A 19,262-nucleotide genomic window follows, 5' to 3' on the forward strand; every position below is an offset into this window, starting at 1 on the left:
TAGGGTGGAAGTTATTAAGGAAGTTTAATATAAGACTGCACTTCCTAACAATTAAGGGGCTATCTGAAAATGGAATGGACTGTCTCATGTTGAAGTATCTGAATAAAGGCCAGTTGACATACTTGTTGGGAAAAGGCAGAGAATTAGAGCATTACACTTGGAGTCAGGAAGAGACAAATTTAAATCTAGCCCACAGATGCTTATTAGCTATATCAAGGGGCAAATTTAATTCTTTTAGTATAATCTCTCCATGCCTCTACCTCTCAGGGTTGTTGGGAACATGAAAGGACAGTATTTATAAAATACTCTACAAACCATATAGCACTACGTAAGTGCTAATTATTACTATATTGTAGAGGGCATTCGGTTCCCTTTAAATATAAATTTCTATGATTCTACTACTGACTATTAAAATTTCATAGGTGGATTTGAAAGCCCCTGAATTAATTCAGGGCTACTATAAATGCATTAGAACTCCCAGAGGAGTCCAAAATATCAGGTTCCGTACATAACAACAGCATGTTATGAATGCCTAGAGGGAAAAAGAACTGCTGGAGGGAGGTAAGGGAAAAAGCAGGAGGCAATAGATTGGGACCTGCTATCTGCTTTTCCCACACTGTATTTTCACCAGTATAGCCCAAGAATAGTCATAAATGGCCAGAAAAGGTAATAGTTCTGCATTTGACTCTCAAATGACAACAGAATAAATTGGCTTTTTAGGATCTTATTATCAGTACATCATGGGGACAAGCTAGAAGCAGTTAGTATACATCACTTTTATAAAAAGCCAAATAGATGTGGTCATCTCTGTTTCTAGGTATTCTAGATATTCCAGTATATTAGAGAAAGATGACAAATAGAATCCATCCATGGATCCTGTCAGGTAATGGATTATTTTTCCATTAAATAGATCACTTTTTAAAGGCAAATGACTATCCAAAGAAAACATTATGCTGGATAACTCACTCAAGAGAATTCTGCTGTCTCAACGGGCCATCTGCAGGGATCCATAATTAATTACGTTGGTGTTGTAACAGTACTTGTTATAGAGGAATTTGATTCATTTATGTAGGAAAAAAAGTTTTAGAGTCAGTTTCTTTTTTTTTATTTTATTTTTTTTAATTATTCTTTTAAACCCTTAACTTCTGTGTATTGACTTATAGGTGGAAGATTGGTAAGGGTAGGCAATGGGGGTCAAGTGACTTGCCCAGGGTCACACAGCTGGGAAGTGTCTGAGGCCAGATTTGAACCCAGGACCTCCTGTCTCTAGGCCTGGCTCTCAATCCACTGAGCTACCCAACTGCCCCCGTTAGAGTCAGTTTCTGATAATGCATTGAGGATTTTTTTTTCCATCTCCAATTTTTCATTGTTATTTTGAAAAGCAAGAGAAGAAATGGCTGTTGCCCTATGATGTAACTGGGACACATATAACATATGCACATGAAAAAGATTTTGGAAAGTTTTCAAAGCAAATCAACAAAATGTGCAGCCTTCACATATGAAGACATTGCAGAAGGACATGTATTTTAAGTTGTTTTTTTTTTTCTTCAGCACTACCAATATAGTTGAATTGATTTCATCAGTACTTTCTTGCCAGGTTCATTCCCTTTGTGAAACACATTTGTGAAATGGCTGGTTAGGATCCTAGTCACCTTTGTGAGTCTGAATCATGAAAGCAATCACAGCTAACTAGTTTTCATGGAATATGAACCCTGAGTGGCATGCTCTAATTAGCCAATTTAATAAAAAATGAAATTTAATAAGCAGGTCAAATCTCAATAAGATGAAATTTCTGGAACACAAATATTTTTTCTCATTCTTTGTTATGACACATAAGTTAATGTACAAATAATTTGTGCTTGTGATTTAACTATTCTGAAATGGGTGATGAATTAGTGTACTGATGTGGTAGAGAAGAGAGGAAACTCCCAAATTACAAAGAGTTGTCTTATACATTCTTTCTTACTCCACCTGCCTTCCTTTTATTTTCCCCTACTCCTGAGATCCCTGAAGGGGCAGGTAAAATTAGTTGGTGGGAACTTTAAGATGTTTTTCTGGCTAAGGCAGTTGGGACTGGTATTGTTCTACTTCAGAACACTCAATTCTTTCTAAATGTCTTTCCCTATGAACAAAACAAACAAGTTACTAAGAATCTGGCATTCCTCTTCCTATTTAACTTTCACATGACAATGCCAGTTAATAACTTTAAAAGCCAACTCCCACTGAGGTGAAGGAGGAGTTGAGGACAGAGGGAAGGTAAAGCAGAATCTGACAATTTGTAAAATGGCACAGAACTCTTTCTTTGCTAAATGTCAGGGGATAAATCATGCTTTTCAGAGACTCAACAAGCAACATCTGAGCCTGAGGTGGGGAAGTTTGAAGAAATGCTATATAAAGAAGTTGGGAGTCTTTCTATCTGAGAAGTAGAATTTAAATCATTATCAAATGAGGCCAAAGAGTAGCCATTTAGTGTCAAAAACTATTCCATTAAAGTGTGTGACTGTTAAAGATGAACAAGCTACAGATTTAGAGCTAAAAGGCTCTAATCCAACCCTCTAATATGATAGATGAGGAAACTGAGGTTCAGAAAGGTTGACAAAATTTGCCAAAGATCACACAGGGAGTGAGAGAGCCAAGAATTGAAGCCAGGTCCTCTTTAGCAATACTCTTTCTATTCTACTATACTGGGATGGTGGATTCCTCATATTGGATTATTCCAAGTAGAGAGTTTCAGGGCAACAAAATGAACACAACATTATTATTACAGGGTAATTCTCCAGACTAAAAGATATTTTCAGTGTAAATTTGTATTTATTATAGAATTTATGATGGAAGGATTTTATCTTCAGTGTTTAGGTAATTTTAGGTAATCTAAACAGATTACCTGAGATTTGAAGCAGTAGTCTTAGTAAAAATACAATAACAAGTTAGTTATACCCAAAAGGATAAACACGTGTGGTAGTAACAGTACAATACTTTTAATACCAAAGAAAGTTTTATTAAGCAAAAAATAAAATTAACCCTAAACAAGCACTAAGAATTAATGTCCCAGCATACAGTTATCAAGTAATGTTCAATAAGTAAAGCAATTTAGAATGGAATAGGATGTAAATTAGCAAATAGTCCCTTCCCTGAGTACATCACACAACTCTAAGGAAGTCCTAAAGGGCATAAGTCTAAACCAAGATTGACCAAGTGGTTTTTACTTTAGCTCCAGATCACTACTAACCCAAAGAATCCCATGAAGGCTCAGTTGGTTTTAATCAAACTACAGATTTAGTTCTGCTCTAGAGTGAACTTTGCATATTGCTAAAGGTCAAGGGAGCTCTAAGGCCCATTCAAAAGATGACTTTAAAATCATTCATTCTGTCCAGCACTCATCAGACTATAGATGACCTAATTTAGGGCCAAGCAAAGGTCTGTCAAAGTACTTTGGAAGGCAATTACCCTAGAAGCAAACAGCTTTAAGAATTGAACAAAAAAGGGGGCAGCTGGGTAGCTCAGTGGATTGAGAGCCAGGACTAGAGACAGGAGGTCCTAGGTGCAAAAATGGCCTCAGACACTTCCCAGCTGTGTGACCCTGGGCAAGTCACTTAACCCCCATTGCCTAGCCTTTACTGCTCTTCTGCCTTGGAACCAATACACAGTATTGATTCCAAGACAGAAGGTAAGGGTTTAAAAAAATAAAAAAAAGAATTGAACAAAAACCAGCTTTGAGGTATTTCCATCTTACTATATTCCATGATACACCCAACCTTCTGTTTAGTCAACAAACACTTCAGAGAGGATATGGAATTTTAAGAGCCCTTCAAGACAGGGATTTGAGATCATTCTGGATACAAGCACTAATGTCAATAGAGGCAAAAATAGTGCCCATAGTGGGAAACAGTGAAAGAATAGTCATTTCCAAGAAGAGAAAAAAGATGGAAAGGAAGAAGGGACTAAAAATGTATTTGGATAAAAAATAAGATAATTTATATCCCCTCCCACTCCTCTCAGTTACACCCACCTCAGGGTCAAGGTCATCAAGAACAGTTTCCAGCTGTTTTAGTTCAGTTTCTGAAAGTTTACCAAGGAGTTCATCTTCATCAAGATCCTTGTACTTCTCCAAGTCCTTTCGGAAGGGGAGTGCCATGATTTATGGAGTAGAATGCCACTCAATTTTGGCCACGTTTATAAATCAGATAAGATTTCTTTTTTTGTAAGCTGTGGAAAAAGTAACAGTGTATTATTTTTTTAAAAACCCACTATGCACCACTAATAATAACATCACAGGTAAGAGACTTTGGGTTCAGACAGACCCATAGCACCTGTCATTATGGATAAGACTTTCCATGTCATCTTTGTTAGGAAAAATTAGGAAACTTTCCAGGCCCAAACTCTCACTTCCCTCAACCAATTACTGTATCCAAAGGTCCCAAAGTGTAGAAGTAGAAGCAGTAGTAGATAACACCTTATTTCTCACCAATCACCATTCTGGAATGTCTGAAAATGAGGGCTTCTGTTACACACATCAGAGATGAGACTTTCCCATATTAGAAAAAAAAAAAAGAAAGAAAAAAGAAAAGAAGCTGGGAAGCCATCTCTGAAGCTCTGATACCACCCCTATCTTGGAAACTACCATACTTGACACCTCAGTCTGGACAAGATTTGGAGACATTAAGCACCCATTCCTATATCCAGTTAACTATAAAGAATATCCCTTGTTACATCTTCTTCAGATACCTAAGTTTTGTGTATTGGTTTCCTTTTCTGATATCTAGTTCTAGTGTTTATGTTTAGGTTACCATGTAGTCATTCATTTGGAGAGGCATCTGCTACCAAATGAAAGAACTGAAATAGGTAGGAGAAATTAATTAATTCTCATTTTTAAATTACTCAGAATCAGAGAGTTCCCATTCTAAATGCTACAGTGAGTGGTCTTAATTTAGATATGAACCAGTTTTGGAAAAGCATGACTGTAATGCTGGATTAAAGGAAATATCTATCAACTAGGTGATTAAAAAAAGTTTATTTAAATGCATACTACATGTTCTATAGTGTACTAAACTCTGGGAGATTTAAAGACAAATAAGAAGGCATGCTCTTAAGAAATTCAATCTTATAATCCATCTATTCTATGCAAATACTGCAACAGTGGTCCCTCATAATTACCTGGCAACCAGCTAATGACCAATAATAATCAGAAAATTAGGAGATTGTTTATATATTTGCACTATTATACCTAAATTAAATTGTATTTTGTGTATATAATGGAGGGTTAAGTGCATCAAAATTTTGCAGATTAGGCTTATCAGAACTAGAACATTGGCTTGCTGCTATAACATATGTAAGGAGAAACTGGTTTGCATGTGGTCTCCTATATTAGGTGACCTCCTTGAAAGCAGGGAGTGGGTATTTTCCCTCTTCTTTGTATCGCTAGCACTTAGCACAGTACCTGGCACATGAGAATTTAATAAATACTAAATGACTAATTTACTAAAAGACTGATTAGATAACTGTACCTCTGTCTTCTGCACCTGTTTCTTTGGTCATTTTCTCTAATAAATGACACAAAACTTCGTACTTAAGGGACCTTAAAGGTTAACCACTACTATAACCCTTATGTGGACAGGAATCCTTTCTGTAACAACCTCAACAAGTGGCCATCTAGCATCTCCTTGAAGACTTTCAGTGATGAATTCAACTCTCTCCAAGGGTGGCCCATTCCACTCTTAAACAGCTCTAAATACTGAGTTTTCTCTTAGATGGAAGCCAAATAACAAATATGCTTTGTTTTTCTGCAACTTCTACATATTGATCTAGTTCTTCTTTTTGAGAACCAAGTTGCATGCATTTAAACCCTCCTCCATAAAAGTCCCTTCAAATATTTACAGGATTTAGAAAGTAGGAAGGAATATCTAATTCAACTCTTTAACTTGACAAAATTCACTGATTTGATGCTTACAGAGAGAGGTGAACTTATCTGAGTATTCAAAGGTGATTCAAAAACATGTTCCAAACTTTTTTGAAGTCCTATTTTTACTATGCCCAGCTGCCTCTTACTGACAACAATTATATTCTCTCTACCCCAAGCCATCTTCTCCAGATTAAACATCTCCAATTCCTTCTAATGATTCAAATATGGCATGTTTTCCATTCTTCTTATTATCATATTCCACCCTGTTCTGAATGGTTGCCAGTTTGCCAAATGTCCTGCCTAAAACATGTGCCTAGAATTGAATACAATACTCTGGATATAGTGTAAGTAGAGCCACAGAACTATGGTCCCTTTCCCCATAGAAAACATATAATGCAGCCTAAGGTTGTATTTGACTTTACTGATTGCCAGTTCACAATATGAGATCAACTGCAGTCCATTAAATCTCCCAGGTCTTTTTCACATGATCTCCTGTCTAGCCCAACAATTCATTCAGTGCTAAATTCATTCAATCTGCAAAGCATGCAACCTAATACCATGATTGTAGGTTCATGGCCATATTTTGGAGACTGTTGAGTATAGTGGGAAAAGTACTAGATTTGTAATCTAAGCACCTAGTTTGAATTTTAACTCTGTTATTTACTGCATATATAAACTTTGAATAAGTCACTTTTCCTTTCTAACTTTCAGATTACTGAACCAGAAAAGGAGATTGGACTAAATGATCTCCCAAGAGTCTTCTGGATCTAAAAATTGACAATCCTAAAATCCCAGGATTACACTGTGACCAAATTTAAACCTGTCAAACACTTTCAAGTGAATGTTTTCAAATATGACTGATGTTCTTTTAATTACATTTTTAAAACAATAAGTTTCTTTTTCTGCATTCCTGGAAGAAATCTTCATGCTTAGGTCTACTTTTGGTAATAAAGTGTGTACGGTGATAAAACAAATCAAATGAATTAGTAGGGAAGTCAGATTTAGAACTCAATTCTACTGATTCCTAGTTCTATAAGTGGTATTTTTAGAAAGAAAGTTTGGTTAAAAGAAAAACAGTTTCTATATATGTAAATACAGAAGGATGGGAGAGAAGTGTTAGAAGGAAAGTAGGAAGAGAGGGAAAGAAACTAAGTTGTTATGAGCATATTATACTAAGTATAAAAAAATTACAACTGTGTTTAGTTTAGTTTAGTTTAGTTTTTTAAAATTAAATGCATGTACTCTTTGATCCAGCAATACCACTCTTGGTCTGAATTCTAGAGATCAAAACAAAAAAAGAAAAACTGATGCAAAGTGAAAAGAGAACAGGAGAACACTGTATATAGTAACAATACTGTACAATGATCAGCTATGAATGACTTAGCTCTTCTCAGCAAAACAATGATCTAGAACAACCAAAAGACTCATGACAAATATCATCCATCTCCAAAGAAAGAGCTAATGGAGTCTGAATGCATGAAGCATACAATTTTTCCCTTTATCATCTTTGTGGGGTTTTCCTTTAATTTATGAGTCTTCTTCTACAACATGACCAATGCAGAAATATGTTTTACATGATCATATATGTAATCAAATTGCTTACCATCTCAGGGAGAAGGTAGAGAAAGAATTTGGAGTTCAAATTTCTGAAAAATGAATGTTAAAAATTGTTGTATAGTCATCCTTTGCTATATTGCAGTTCACTTATCATGGCTTCACTGTATCGCAGGTTTTAAAAAAAATCTAATTCTGTATCATGGAGTTTTCACTCTATTGTGGGATTTTGAGGATGAAGTACTATACACAATGGAAATGCAGTACACCACTACCACTTGTGCAAGTTTGCCAATGTGAGATCGTACACAGCACACTATTGACTGAGCACTGTGTTCTGGATCTTGGGTTCTGATTGGCTCAATGACTGTAGCATCAGTCTGTTTGCTCTCCCACTACTTCATGGATTTTCCCCATCCCGGGGGTCTCTGGAATGTAACTCCCGTGATAAGTGAGGGACCACTATATACAGATGAAAAAAATAAAATATTCTATTTAAAAAATTAAATGAATGATATTTTTTCACATTTCCTCTCCCAATTTCCTTGTCTCTTGTACTACCATCATCTGAATGACACAAGTTTGAAACATTCTAGTCATCTGATTCATTCTTCTCCATTTCCTAGATATGTTTTCTACTAGGTCTAAAGAACCTATGATTTTGTGAAAAGGTGCCACCAGAATTCATTCTCCTCAATACTAAGAACTGATAATGTACTGGATCGCATTATTTGAAAACTGGTCTTGTCTAATGACAAAGAACCATAACATCAAAACAAAGAGGATATTTTTAGTCTTAAAGAACAAATGCTTTATTGATGTTGATACCAAAATTCGGGGGGAAAAATACTTTAAAAAGAAAAATTTAGAACCACATAAATTTATAGATAGTAAAAAAGTAACAACTGGTATCTCTAATTTATTCTTCCTACAACACGTCCAAGATTTACCACTAGAATTAATCTATAATCACTGATGACAAGTTGGTTCTGACATGAATGTCCAACAGTGATTACTGTAGAATAGCAATTTCAATAAATTCTAGGGCTAATGGTAAATTATTCAATAAATGAATTGTTTGTGAAATTTTAATGAAATTAATTCCCAATAACTTTCACATAAGCACTGGATTGTAGTGGACAAACTCTGAGGTATATTTTAGTTCTAAAATCTTGTTCAATCATATAATTTAAATATCTGGAAGCCATTTAGGCATAGATGGAATAGTCCAAATATTTACACTCAATCTACTGGACCACAGAGGCCCCAATATCTGTTGAAATGGAAAGGTTTTACTCATCTTCCAATTACTGTACATATTTGCTTTAATTTATTTTGGTAAAAAATATAAAGAAGAATCAATTTTCTCCTATCTTCAAAATTTATCTAAAAAATCTATTATAATAAAAAACATAAAACAGAGGATTCATGATTTGGGAAGGTATTGGACTGACTCCCTCTTCAAGTCCCTTCCTTACAAATTTAAGTTTATGATTCTATAACAAAATAATAAATAATATTGACAGCTGACTAATGGAAGGTATTGTGCACACTGTAAATATAATCCAAATAGCACTAAGTACCTTTTCAAAATCAAACCTATATCTATCCATTACTATTACAAGAACATACTTTTTGTAGGAAAAAAATATTGACTAGAGGACATTCTGACTAACCTGACTAATCAAAGCGAAATCTAACCTTGTGAAAGGTTATTTGCCTACTCTTGCATTAAAGATTCCTCAAACTTCTTTAAAGCAATGACTATAAAAATGGAGTAACTAGGATGTGGAGGGCTGGTCCAAAGGCAAGGATATATGGATAAGATATTTAACACACTAAGAAGAGATCAAAGACAGAAGGAAATGTTTACTTTGAATGATTAAACTGCCCCATTTAACAAGTAAAGCTGGATGTTGCTGCTATATTTGCCACCACTAATTTAGATAAACATAGTTACAAGAAAGCATAGAAAGGAATAAAAAGGAAGTGAAACATACACCCCCCCAAAATCTTATTAAAATATATTACATCTGTTTTGCCACTTTCTCCCTTTGAAAGATCTAAGATTGCTTCCCAGAGTATCAGGGGAACTCAAATTGAGATAGGGAACCTTTCTCTCTACAATTCCTTTCTTAATGGAAGCCCCACTAGAAGTCCACTTCTTGGATCTTCCAGGATTCTAAACCAGTTTGGTTTATTGGGTTCAAAAAGTTGCTGCACTTAAACTATATTTAACTTGTCCCCCTTCTTTTCTTGGTGTTCAAGTTCTACTAATTTTTTTCCTCTTTCTCTTCTATTGCAAAGCTTTATCAATGGTGATATCAAAATTCAGAAAAAAATAAGATTCTATTTATTTATTTTTAAAAAAAACCCTTACCTTCCATATCAGAATCAATACTTGGTATTGGTTCCAAGGCAGAAGAGTGGTAATGGTTAGGTAATGGGGGTCAAGTGACTTGCCCGAGGTTACACAGAAAAATAAAATAAAATTTTAAAGAGAAGGAATTATAAATATGTCAACAATAAAAAGTAATGATTATCATCTCAAATTTATTTTTCCTACAATATTTCTAATGAAAAGTTGGTTATAACTTGAATGGTCAGCAATGATCACTGTATAACAGTAATTTCAATATATTTCAGAGCTAATGGTAAACTATTCAATAAATAGATTTGGTAATGAAATTTCTAAAGATTTTTTTAAAAGATTATTTTCAAGAGGAAAAGTAGTATACACAAATTCACAAATAATATACCAAGGAAATATAATGAAAAATAGGCATAAAGAAATCTACTCAGTTTCAGATTGAGTAGACCAACTCTAACATAATCCTTACCTAAAGCTCCCTAGGTTCAGTTTGGCCTATGGCTTTGTTCAGACCTAGAACCCAAAGCTGCAGCATCCAGCTCCCTTGTGTTCCCAGATGAGATTCTCCCAGACTGCTACCAACATGACCTTCTCACCTGGTTAATATACCATTATTCTCAGCCAATCAGGAAGCATCCTGACTATATGACAGGCTTTGGGTGCTACACCCAAATAACTATATAATCACTCTGTTAACTAACTTCCCTTTCCTCCCTAACTTAAGATGTGAATAAGGAAATATGTTAAGTACCACATGTTTACCATCACCTCAAAAATCAGAAAAATTCAGGCCAATATACAGAATTAACATCCCACAAAATGAGCAAAACCCTCTTTTTTTGGGGGGAGGGGAGGAAGGATATACTCTTCTCTCTCTCAATATTTCCCCCTATCATTCCCTAAAAAGCTCTAAAAAAGATGTTTGGCAGGTAGAAAAAGAAGAAAGAAGTTTATTTGGGAAGAGGTTGTTGAGGTAATCAAATCATTTATATGGATCTTTCATGAAAATATGTAAAAGTCTCAGTCTTTTAAGGATGTATGTGCATTAGGGGAGCAAGATTAAGGAAGGGATAGGGTTGCAATATAAGCTATAGCTACTATACTTCATTTGCTTTCTTTCTTAGCTTGGCAGTCAGGCTGCTTCCTGTTTGTCTCCACCCTTCACCATATCAGCATAACTCTTTCATCAATAAACTGTTTTTCTAGAATTTCGCTTAACTGACTTAATTACTGCTTAGAGGAACAAAAAAGGATATTTTAAATACTTAGAACTGACAAATAATTTGGGGCTAAGGTGGATACTGAACTGTTATTATTGTTTGTTTTTATCTTTGTTAATTAAGTTTATGAGAGGCTTTCACAAATAAGATTATAGACAAACCCAAATGTGGGAAGGGAATTTTGTATGAAGAACTTGTCAGTACTTCATCATCAAACAAAATGCTGAATCTATTCCAAAACACAAACTGGAGACTAATCTGAGACTTTTCCCCACAAAGAGGAAGTATCATTTAATGACTCATTCTTCTTTGCACAAGAATTCTCTTAATCTACCAAGTCAATAAATATTAGGCTATAGGTAAAGACCTGGAAAAAAAAAACAGGCCAGACCTAAAAGAAATCATGCCCTGCATAAGCAGGCCTTCATTGTTAAGAGAAAAGCAAACATTCTTTCTATGCTTCATTTTTACTTTTTTATGATCAAAACCCCTCACCAATTCCTAACTTACTTGTGTTCTAACACAAATTTTAGTTTCTTTTTACCCTGTACTTTATTTTATTCCCCAATAACATATAAAAAGTTTCTAATATTTTTTTTTCTTTAAATCCTTACCTTCCATCTTGAAGTCAATACTGTGTATTGGCTCCAAGGCAGAAGAGTGTGTAAGGGTAGGCAATGGGGGTCAAGTGACTTGCCCAGGGTCACACAGCTGGGAAGTGTCTGAGGTCAGATTTGAACCTGGGTCCTCCCATCTCTAGGCCTGGCTCTCAATCCACTGATCTACCCAGCTGCCCCCTCTAAAATTTTTCAAAGAATACTGAGTCTAGAAATTCTCTCCCTATCTCCCCCCAACCCAGGCCCACTCCCCTTGAGAGAAGAAGCAATCTTGTATAGATTTTATTACATGTGCAATCATGTAAATTTAGTTTTCATTTTTTTAACAATTAGATGCACTCCATGACTACCAACCCCTGCCTCCAGAAAAAATTAAAAGACTCTCTTCTTTCTATATTTTGCAGTAGAGTAACAATCCCACCTGCATGATCTTTCTATATCACTACTTCTCAAACCAGAGTTAAATGGATCATTTAATTTGATCAATAGATCAAAAACCTGACCTCATCGCATAGCTACTTTGGTATGTGATGATTGTAGTGCTTGAAAAACCAACTGGGCTTAGTTATCCAACCTTAATGACATGTCCACTGCTGAATTGTAATCCTTTCATTCCTCCATGATTGATGTTATCCTCCTTAGCACCAGACCACCTTCTGCCATCTCCCTTTTCAGCAGAGGATATTGTCTTCTATTTTACTGAGAAAAAAGGCAACTTGCCTGATCTCTCTTCTCCCTATTTGTTACCTCAAAACTTCTATTCCTTCTCATTTTCTCCTTGGTATCCATCTCTGAGAAGGAGGCAGCCCCTCCCTTGGCCAAGCCAAATCTTAGAATTGTGCCTCTGATCTTACCCTACTCCCATCTTCTCCAGGAGCTTGCCCTATGATAATGAGATTAAATCTACTTTACCCATTCTCAAATCTAATCACTAAAAGTATAAACAACTCCACTTAATTCACAAGTTGGGAAGTCTGTGACCCACGTGTGCTAGAGTGAGTGAGGAATCAGAATTTACTGACTGCCTCTTGGGCAGTCCTAAGAAAAGCATCTGTTGTGTTTGGACATGTAAACTAAGAGGAAAGCACAGGAAGTGATGCAAAAGAAGCCCCTTTAAAAGAGAGTTCAGTGAGTTCAGCTCATCTCTTCTCCTTTGTGTCTTGGACCTGGGACCCTGAGACCTTGGTGAGACTGTTCTTAAATCTTTCCCTTAGAACTACATGTGGTGAGTGAAGATGACTGACTACCTTAGCCTCAGGAGAGGCCCTTGATTGAGAGAAACCCTCATGACTAAACCCCTTATTAATTGACTTTTCGGCTCTCTGGCTGGGCCTCTGGAGCCCTACTGGAGTAAAGCCCAGACTTGAATACAAATCTAGTTCGTTAAGTTAGATCTCTTACTCTACCCTCTTCTCATCTCTCTACTTCCACTCTCTCCTATATTTTGTAAATAAATTACTATTTTCATCTCTAATCCATCCATTCGTTCCCTGATTCCTAGAAATATGCCTTCAAGACATTCATCTTTATTCCCTCAAGTTTCTGTACTATATCTTTTTTCCTTTCATAGGCCAACTCTTAGAAAGTACTATCTTTTCTTGTTGCCTCTGCTTCCCATTCACTTCTCAAGCCATTGTGATTCGGCTTCTGATCTAAAACTCTTCTGAAACTATTCTCTCCAAGAGAACAGTAATTTCATCTATTCAATGTCCTCTCAGTTCTAAGATTTCCTAAAGTATTTGACACTGACAACTGCTTCCTCTTAGATATGTTTTCCTCCCTGCTCTAACTTGGTTCTCCTTCTACTTGGCTAACAACTCCTCAGTCCCCTTTGCCAGATGATGATTATTCATTCTACCATCCACTATATGTGCACCCCAAGGCTCTCTGCCTTTTTATTGCTTGTAGTTCCCATGGGTTCAATTATCATCTCTACACATGACTCTCATATCTTTATATCCAATCCTAATCTAACTCTGGAACTCTAGTCCCATATTACTAACTACTTACTAAACAGTATCCCTGAGATGTTCCCTTGGTATCTCAACTCAATATATTCAAAATGTAACATTTATATTTTCTTAAACTGAATCCTCTCCCCAAACTTCCCTATCTCTGTCAAGTGCACAAGTCACCTAGCCACCCAGATTCACAGGCTTTGTTCAGGTACTCATCATCTCTTATCTGGCTACTGAAATGAGGTAGTAGAATGGAAAGAACACCAGATTTGTAATTGCAGAAACTGGGTTCAAACTCTGCAGGTGTCATTTATTTTAAGTAGCCCAAAACAAATCTTAACCTCCCTTGGCCTCAGTTTCCTCATCTGTAAAAATGAGAAGAGTGAACTAGATGGCTGCTAAGGTCTCTTCAAACTCTAAATCTATGATTCCTGTGTCTCTAGTCTTTCTAATCATTATCCACAGAGAATATAATATACTAACATAATATTCCTAAGGCACAAATCAGACCATGTCACTCCCTGCTCAAAAATCTCAAGCATCTAGAATAAAATATAAAATCCTCAGCCTGGCATGTAAAACTCTTCATAATCTATCTCCAACCTACCTTTCTAGACTCTTTATTCAGGAACTTGACATTCCAACCAAACTGGCCTACTAGCTGTTCCCAACTTTATGAGTTCCCCCTCCCATCTCCAAGTGTTAGCCCTATTAAGGCCCTATGTCTGAAATTCACCCCAACCCCAACCTCTTACAATCATTTTAATCTCTTAAAATCTCTAACTTCTCTCAAGACTTAGCTCAAATGTCACCTCCTTTATGATGCCTTCCTGCTCTCCACAGCTGTTAGTGCCCCCCTTCTCTTCAAATTTTATTTATCTCTATATATGATGAATTCCTCTAGTCAACTATAATATTCCTTTTTTTTTTTTTTTAAACCTTTACCTTCCATCTTAGAATCAAATGTGTGGGTTAGTTCTAAGGCAGAAGAGTGGTAAAGACTAGGCAATGGGGGTTAAGGGGCTTGCTCAGGATCACACAGCTAGGAAGTATTTGAGGCCAGATTTGAGACCTCCCATCTCTAAGCCTAGCTCTCATTTCACTAAGTCACCCAGCTGGCCTCTCAACTATAACATTTTTAAAAGCAGGGGCCACTTCACCTTTGTCATTGTATCCCTAGAGCTTAACACACTGCTTTACACATAAGCATGTTCCTAATAAATAGGGCCTTTTTGCTATCTCACACACATATACACACACCCTCCACCTCCCATTTCTGTGCTTTATGCTATCTTCCATGCTTGGGCTGTATTCCTTCCTCATTTCCATTTTCTAGAATCTCTTGTTTTCTTCAAAACTCAGCTCAAGCATCACATTCTATATAATTTCCAATTTAGTCTTTTTAATTGCGGAGTTTTAATTTGTTCTTTTTCTAATTTTTTTTAGTTGCATACCCAATTCATTGATCTGTTTTTTCTCTATTTTATTGATGTGAACATTTAGAGTTACAAATTTACCTGGAATTATTGCTTTGGCGGTATCCCATTATTTATTTTATTTTTCAAGTTGAACTTACTTATTTTTTAAAAAAATATTTGTACATGTTTACATGATTTTCTTTCCCTCCCCTCTTCCCTTCCCCTTCCTGGATCCAAAAAGCATTTCCACTGGGCTATAAAAAAGTTAGTTATCACATATCTATTTTCATATTATTCATTTTTGCAATAGAAAAGAATAGATCTTTTAAAACCAAAACCTTCAATCATATACTCATATAAACAAATGATGAGTCATTTGTTTTTCTTCTGTTTCTATTTCCAAACTTCTTTCTCTCAATGTGGATCGCATTCTTTCTCATAAGTCCCTTGGGATTGTCTTGTAGTAGCAAAGTCTATTACACTGGGTTGTTTCACAATGTTCCCTTTCTGTGTATAATGTTCTCTTCATTCTGCTCATTTCACCCTGCATCAGTTCCTGGAGGTACTTCCAGTTCATACAGAAATTCTCCAGTTCGTCATTCATTACAGCACAATAGTATTCCATCACCATTATATACCACGATTTGTCCAGCCATTTCCCAATTGATGAATACTCTCTCATTTTCCAATTTCTGCCACCACCAAGAGCTTAGCTATGAAAATTTTTGCACATTTTTCATTATTATCTCTTTAGGGTAAAAACCTAGTTGTTCCCATAAATTTTGATATACTGTCTCCTCATTGTCATTTTCATTAGTGAAATTTTTGTTCACAATTAGTGAAAAATTATTTTTATAATTTGTTATTTGACCCTCTTTTTTAGCATTAATTTACTTTCCAATTAATTTTTTTCTTTCCACAGACCCTTACTGATTATAATTTTTATTCCATTATGATCTGAAAATGATGCATTTATTATTTATGCTTTTCTGCATTTGGTTGTGAAGTTTTTATGCTCTAAAACATGATCAATTTTTGTGTAGGTTTCAGGTACTGCTGAAAATAAGGTATATTCTTTTCTCTTCCCATTCAATTTTCTCCAGAAATCGATTAGTACTAAGTTTTCTAAAATTTCAACCACTTCCTTTACTTCTTTCTTATTTATTTCTTGGTTTGATTTATCTAGATCTTAAAGGGGAAAGGAGGTTCCCCATTAATATAACTTACTGTCTATTCCCTCCTGAAGCTCATTTAATTTCTCCATTAAAATTTTTGAAAGCTATATAATTTGATGCATATAAGTTAAGTACTGATATTACTTCATTGTCTATAATACCTTTTAGCAAGATGTAATTTCTTTCCTTATCTCTTTTAATCAGATCTATTTTTGCTTTAGCTTTGTCTGGGATCATAATTGCTACTCTTGTTTTTACTTCAAATGATGCACAATAAATTTTCATCCAGTATCTTACTTTTACTCTGTGTCTCTCCCTGTCTCAAATGTGTTTCTTGTAAACAACATATATAGGATTCTGTTTTTTAATCCATTCTTTTATCTGCTTCCATTTTATGGATGAGTTGATCTCATTTACATTCACAGTTATAATTATCATCTATATATTCCCCTACATCTTGTTTACCCCTTTTGAGCCTGCTCTTTTTCTCTTTTCACTCTGTCCCTCCTGTCAGGTGTTTTGCTTTTAATCAGCTCCCCACCCACTTACCACTTTCCCCTTCCTTCTATTAAACCCCGCCCACCTTGTCTTATTCCCCTCCTACTTCTCTATATGGTAAGATAGGAGTCTATACCTCAGTGAATATGGTTGTTATTACCTCTCTGAGCAAATTACAATGACAATAAGATTTAAGCACAACCTGTAACCACCCTCATACTTCCCTTCATTGTAATAGTTTTTCTCACCTCCTTAGGTGAGATAATTTACCCTTTTTCAACTCTCCTTTCCCTTTTTTAAAAAAATCAATATAATCTTCTTTTTCATCTCTTGATTTTTTTCACATGTATCATCCTAATCAGTTTCCTCCCATACTCTCTACTTATATATTCTCCTTCTAACTGCTCTAATACTGATTTTTTAAAAATCTAAGAATTACAAACATTATCATTCCATGTAGGAATACATACATAGTTTGACCTTGCTGACTCCCTTAAATTTTCTCTTATTTACCTGTTTAGGCTTCTATTGGGTCTTATGTTTGGACATCAAATTTTCTATTTAGGTTTGGCCTTTTCATCAGGAATGTTTGGAAATCTTCTATTTTATTAAATGACCATTTTTTCCCCTTGAAAAAATATACTCAATTATGCCAGACAGGTGGCATATATTATTATCCATTATCCAGATAAACCTTCTGGCATATCATATTCCAAGCCTTCAGAAATTTTAATGTGGAGACGCTAAGTCCTGTGTAATCCTGACTATAGCTCCATGGTATCTGAATGGTTTCTTTCTGGATGCTTGCAATATTTTCTCTTTGGCTTGGGCTCTCTTGAATTTAGCTATAATATTCCTGGGAGTTGTCATTTGGGGATTATTTACAGAGATGATCTGTGGACTCTTTCAATTTCAATTTTATTCTTTTGTTGAAGAATATCAGGGCAGTTTTCTTTGATAATTTTTTGTATTATGATGTCCAGGCTTTCAAGTACTCCAATAATTCTTAAATTATCTCTCCTAGATCTATTTTCCAGGTCAGTTTTTTTCCCAATGAGATATTTCACGGTTTCTTTTGATTTTGTTTTATTGTTTCTTGATTTCTCATTAAGTCATTAGCTTCTAGTTGCCCAATTCTAATTTTTAAGGAATGTTTTTCTTCTATGGGTTTCTGAATCTTGGTTTTTTGGCCCAATTCTTTTTTTTTTTTTTTAAACCCTTATCTTCCATCTTGGAGTATTGGCTCCAAGACAGAAGAGTGGTAAGGGTAGGCAATGGGGGTCAAGTGACTTGCCCAGGGTCACACAGCGGGGAAGTGTCTGAGGTCAGATTTGAACCTAGGACCTCCCATCTCTAGGCCTGGCTCTCAATCCACTGAGCTACCCAGCTGACCTCTTTTTGGCCCAATTCTGATGTTATTTTCTCCTTGAATTGCTTCAATTTCTCTTTCCCATTTTCTTCTGCCTCTCTTAATTGATTTTTAAAATCCTTTCTCTTCTATCTTGGAACCAATACACAGTATTGAGAAAAAAGGTAAGGGTCATAAAAATCTAAATGGAAAAAAAATTTTTGATCAGTCTATTTCTAGCATGAATTAGGGATTCAAAGTCATAAAAATATGATTCAATTCTGGAAATTTACAATTTAGTAAGAAGAATTAGAACTATCATGCAAGACTGTAATTCTACTTTTATTTGTTGTGGTTGTCTAAAATGAATTTCCAGAACTTTAAACAAGTTTTCAGATATAATTGTCAAATATAAATGATTTTTGGACTGTTAATTTTTCTTCTCCCCTACATTATTAGAAGGAATCAAACTGATTATAGATAATATTATTTATGGATATAGTTCTAGCCTTAGAGTCAGGAAGACCTGGATTTTTTTTATCTTTGAAATCTCTAATTAATTAATTAAGAGCATTTTTCCATGCTTACAGGATTCATGTTCTTTCCCTCCTCTTCCCCCACACCCCTCCCATAGCCGAGGCACAATTCCATTGGGTTTTACATGTGTCATTGATCAAGACCTATTTCCATATTATTGATATTTGCACTAGGGTGATCATTTAGAATCTACATCCTCAGTCATACCCCGCCATCAACCCATGTGATCAAGCAGTTGTTTTTCTTCTGTGTTTCTACTCCCACAGTAAGAAGACCTGGATTTGAATCTGCTTTACATGCTGGCTGTCCATAGGCAGGTCATTTAACTTCTCTGACCTCATTTTCCCTATCCATAAAATGGGGATATTAATACCCATTATATCTATTTTCCAAAAGGTTAGCAAAAAGTACAGAGGTTTACAAACTTTAAAACAATACACAAATGCCAGCTATTATTTTTATCAAAAGAAAATTTTAACTCTTCAGGTTTTCCTAACATATTATTCATCATGATGGGTATAGTGGACTACTAGTGGCCAAGAAGAGCTTCAAAGTAGCTCTCATATTTCCCTTTCATTCTGCCTTATACTTTAGGTGTAAAGAATCTGAGGCAAAAAGTGGTACTTGGTGACAAGAAATAAAGAAGAGATTAACCAAGAAATGAAAG

At 35.4% G+C, this 19,262-nt stretch overlaps 1 protein-coding gene across 2 annotated transcripts in view; it reads right to left on the reverse strand.

Annotated features, from left to right (window-relative positions):
* TMOD3 (tropomodulin 3) overlaps positions 1–19,262 on the reverse strand; it is a 57,654-nt gene that overhangs the window by 34,498 nt on the left and 3,894 nt on the right. The window contains exons 1-2 of one of the 2 annotated variants that reach the window (XM_044665165.1): positions 4,280–4,301; positions 4,010–4,140 (exon numbers count right to left, since the gene is read on the reverse strand). In XM_044665165.1, coding sequence (XP_044521100.1) covers positions 4,010–4,135 — 126 coding nt within the window. In that variant the 5' untranslated portion in view covers positions 4,136–4,140; positions 4,280–4,301. Of the gene's footprint in view, positions 1–4,009; positions 4,207–4,279; positions 4,302–19,262 lie in introns of those variants that run through there. The other variant, XM_044665164.1, reaches the window with a different exon arrangement.

The sequence above is a fragment of the Gracilinanus agilis genome, chromosome 2 (assembly GCF_016433145.1).
Source record: "Gracilinanus agilis isolate LMUSP501 chromosome 2, AgileGrace, whole genome shotgun sequence".
NCBI lineage: Eukaryota > Metazoa > Chordata > Mammalia > Didelphimorphia > Didelphidae > Gracilinanus > Gracilinanus agilis.